Source organism: Adiantum capillus-veneris, chromosome 20 (genome assembly GCF_014529385.1).
Source record: "Adiantum capillus-veneris isolate H3 chromosome 20, ASM1452938v2, whole genome shotgun sequence".
Lineage (NCBI taxonomy): Eukaryota > Viridiplantae > Streptophyta > Polypodiopsida > Polypodiales > Pteridaceae > Adiantum > Adiantum capillus-veneris.
In genome coordinates this window covers 75,381,665-75,385,558 of record NC_140950.1, presented here as the reverse complement: position 1 = coordinate 75,385,558, position 3,894 = coordinate 75,381,665, and the positions used below count along the sequence as shown (strand labels likewise).

The 3,894-nt window shown below is 43.7% G+C and overlaps 1 protein-coding gene across 1 annotated transcript; it reads left to right on the top strand.

Annotated features, from left to right (window-relative positions):
* The first annotated feature begins 505 nt into the window (after nucleotides 1–505).
* Nucleotides 506–2,295, top strand: LOC147432770 (short-chain dehydrogenase reductase 2a-like). The gene is made up of 2 exons (XM_086491645.1): nucleotides 506–746; nucleotides 1,385–2,295. The coding sequence occupies exons 1-2, from the start codon at nucleotides 727–729 to the stop codon at nucleotides 2,181–2,183; spliced, it is 819 nt and encodes a 272-aa protein (XP_086347771.1). The 5' UTR covers nucleotides 506–726; the 3' UTR covers nucleotides 2,184–2,295.
* The last annotated feature ends 1,599 nt before the right edge of the window (nucleotides 2,296–3,894 follow it).

The following is a 3,894-nucleotide window of genomic DNA, read 5'->3' as shown; positions in this document are numbered from 1 at the left end:
TTAAAACATAGGCGCTGCCCGGGTTTAATCTGTGGTCGGGTTTAACCTGTGGCCGGGTTTAGTTTTTAAGTGCCCATCTACTGCTGCAACCTCTCCGATTTTCGTGCGCGCACTTCTCTGCCCTCGATCCCCTTACCACCCCCCTCTTTAGTGGTGAGGTTTGTTGATGGCAAGAACGTCACAAGCTTAGGCATTCTAACTCCAATAATGTTAAATTTAGGAAGAGGCAAGAGCAATGAATCTTAACGTGTGAATAATTAAAGGTCAACCTTAATAATGGAAGTTTAGTGCATTCTTTGCTCCTTGATTGGTGGAGAGGTCAACCGGTTAGAAATATGGATCTCTTTAAGTTTTAGTCGTCGTGTGGAGGCCCTCTAAGGTCACGTTTGAATATAGAGGGAATCGAAGGTTTAATAAAGTGGACTTTATTTTAGAGAGTGAAGGGGACACGTGGTACCCTCCCCTCTCTCTCTCTCTCTCTCTCTCTTTAGTGGGTCTTGTGCCCATTGCGCACCCTCTGCTTCAGGGCTTTTGTTTGTCGATGCACTCATGTAGCGCGGCAGCACGAAAGAACCCATTTTTCTGTTGCTCTTGTTGGGGTCTACCTGCGCACCATTTTGTACAAGGCCCGAGACCCCCAGCTGCTCTGGACTCTGGAGCTCGTTGGAAGAGAGAGAGAGAGAGAGGGAGAGCGAGAGCGACCATTTGTACACACTCAACGCTTTCATGGCCAGCGCTTTCAAGAGGTACATTCTCTCTGGCCTCCCCAATCCTTCATCTCGCTCTCTTCTCTGCTTTCGCATACGCGTTCAGGGTTGCGCGCATGTTCTTCATGCTTATTTTCCATGGGAGAGGACAGAACATCAGAGCAGAGAGCTTTTTTCATAAGCAATTTGAGAATCCAGATGCAAAATTTTGAAATCAGCTTCACTAGGACAAAGTTAGCCAGGCAGAAGATATGAATTGCTGTAAGAATATTGCATATCGGCAAGTTTCGATGCCGCTCGGTTGCGTTATAAAATTAAGGAAGCTGTCTGATGACTTAGGGCTGGCATTCGGCTAGTGCCTCCTTAGGCATAGCTTTAACCAGGCTCGAACTGTAGGGTAGCCTAAAAATTGAGATGTATTACAATACAGCTTATTTGCTTGAGCTCAGATTTTGGACATTTTTTGTTTGCCTTAAACAGAATGGATGAGGGGGCAAAGAAATTTCTTTCGGTTTTTTTTCCCTCATTTTCTAGCCGGCAGTACTCCAAGGTTCTTCTCTTAAGGACAGATTGAGAAAATGTGATGCAGGCTTCAGTTTTACCCTTCTGTCTTTTGTGCACTGATTACCCGCATAAACGTTCACACAACTAAGTCCTTTTTTTCCCCTTCTTTGTAGGCTTGAAGGAAAGGTGGCTATCATAACTGGCGGAGCAAGTGGCATAGGAGAGGCATCGGTGCGTTTGTTCATTGAGAATGGGGCCATGGTGGTCATTGCCGATCTTCAAGACGAGAAGGGTACCCAGCTAGCGCAAGATATGGGCACCGAAGTATGCGCCTTTCGACGATGTGATGTAACCCTTGAGTCCGACATGGAGGCGCTTGTGGCTTTTACTGTATCTAAGTGGGGAAAGCTTGACATTATGTACAACAATGCAGGAATCCTTGGCAATGCTGTGGCTGAGGACGTGCACAATTTGGACATGGCTGACTTTGATGGCGTGATTGCGGTCAATGTTCGGGGCATGGCACTAGGGGTGAAGTATGCAAGCAAGGCTATGATTGATGCAGGAACTAAAGGTGTGATTATTTGTACAGCTAGTGTGTCTAGTATATTGGGCGGTATGGGACCAGTCGCATACACCGTATCCAAACACGCAGTACTTGGGCTTGTGAGGGCGGCCTCGAGCGATCTTGGCAAGTATGGAATTCGTGTGAATTGTTTGTCACCATGGGGGGTAGTGACTCCGCTTCTGGTCAACCACTTGCGCCAGGCCTTTGAGAATCCGGCGCTCACCCAAGACGAGGCACGAGCATCCCGAGACTCACACTCGAACCTCCAAGGCCACTCATTGTCGGCCCTAGACATAGCACGCTCTGCCCTTTACTTAGCTTCAGATGATTCACCATTTGTGAGCGGCCTAAATCTTATTGTAGATGGTGGGTTCACCGCCACAAATCACAGTTTTGACAGTTAGCAAATAACTCTTGTGTATGCTCATTGATTAATAGAAGCCCTATGGAGAATGTACAATAATGGATTTGTATGTCATAGAATACATAAAGTAAAGGACATCTCTTTGGCATGAACATTATGAAGGCCAACTTCTTAAGCTCTTTTTCACAACTCTAGTGGCTGTGATTTAGCAAATGCTAGCACCATGAGCTCTTGTGTTTTTGCTGTGCAATCTCCAAACATTTTCATCTTCAGCGAAGAAAATCGTCTTCAGTTTGCACTTTTTTAGCGTTTGAGATCCGCAAAATGCTCCATTATTTTCCGCTCTACATAATAGTCGCTACCTCAACAAATAGAAAACTTAATCTTTGGGTATAGGATTAATACTAAACCATCCATTTTTATCTGCATTGATTGTCAATGAGTAGGTCTGAGTCATTTTCACCAGACTTAAGGCACAGTGATAAGCTCAATGCATCTCATTCTTCTAAGGAATTAACAGATTGATGACAATCTCACACATAATCCAAGAATGCTCACTTACATTTTCTGTGTGGACGGGGACATATTTCTTGATTCTATGCTGACCAGGTTGCAATTTGATTGGGTGCAAACTGCAACAACTTTGATTAAATTTGAACATTTCGAGTATTTGATACAACATGTGTGCCACTACATTACTTTAAAATGTTTCAAGCTAGAACCGGCAAGCCAGCAAGGGGAAAAGAGCCTCTACCCGGCGGCAAACCGGAGAGTAAACAGTCTTTTCATGCCATGTCTTGTATTCCGTGGCCCCTTGTTAGTTGCACCACCTGGAGGCAACATCAAAAACCACTAGAGAGCTGCCCCACACAATGATGCATTTTAAGGACCAAGGTAGAGAGGGACGCACCCTTGTCGCTCCTAGACCTCACTAGATATGACCTAGAACTCTAGGATTCTCAGCCGGAAAAGATAAGAAATTACATTGAATAGCAAAAACACTTCCAAGCAACCCATTCTCCGCTCTTCCATTTTACCCTTTGATCATGGACTGCCCAAATATAAATAAGCAGCGTTAACACTCGTCTTTAAATCTCTCTTGCAAATCCTTGGGATCACAAAATTTGATTCATAACCTTGCTAATTGTCTGTGCTAGAGCTTGCATGGTTGATTATTGACAGGCTCTCGCCAAGATAGAGGATTTCTTGGTAATTTAGTGTATTTATCAAAGGGCAACCCATCCATAGAAAATAGGAAAAATACCCCAAAATGGGTAAACTGCCCATCAAAAAGCATCGTGAGACACTCAAGTTGGAAAATAGTATGTGGGGGATTTCGCAAATGTAGGCATTCTCAGAACGTGAAAATTGTATAAGATTCATCATGTAGAAAAATTAAACATTACCAATGTTGATATATTTATAAAGTTCATCTCAATGCTCTATTTGAGTGGATTCATTTTTTGAGGCTTCTTGAGGCATAAGAGACAATCAAGGCCCAATAATAGTACACTTTTTAGCAAATCACAAAAAAGGACACATAAGCAAGATGCCAAGCATATTCCAAATTTTTGTCTAGGGAGGATATGGTTCCCTACGTGAGCCTATCTCATGTTTTGCTCCTTTATGTTCACATCACAAACATATTATTGTGGTCACAAGACAACCTTGAAAACCCACAATTATTATCGCCACACAGAGGATTGCCAAGCTCTAACAGGCTAGACAGATGTACAGCTCAACAAAGGCCG

Coding starts and splice junctions, on each gene's coding strand:
- LOC147432770 (XM_086491645.1), top strand. CDS start 727: ATGGCCAGCGCTTTCAAGAG. Junction 747..1,384: donor ATGGCCAGCGCTTTCAAGAG/GTACATTCTCTC, acceptor CCTTCTTTGTAG/GCTTGAAGGAAAGGTGGCTA.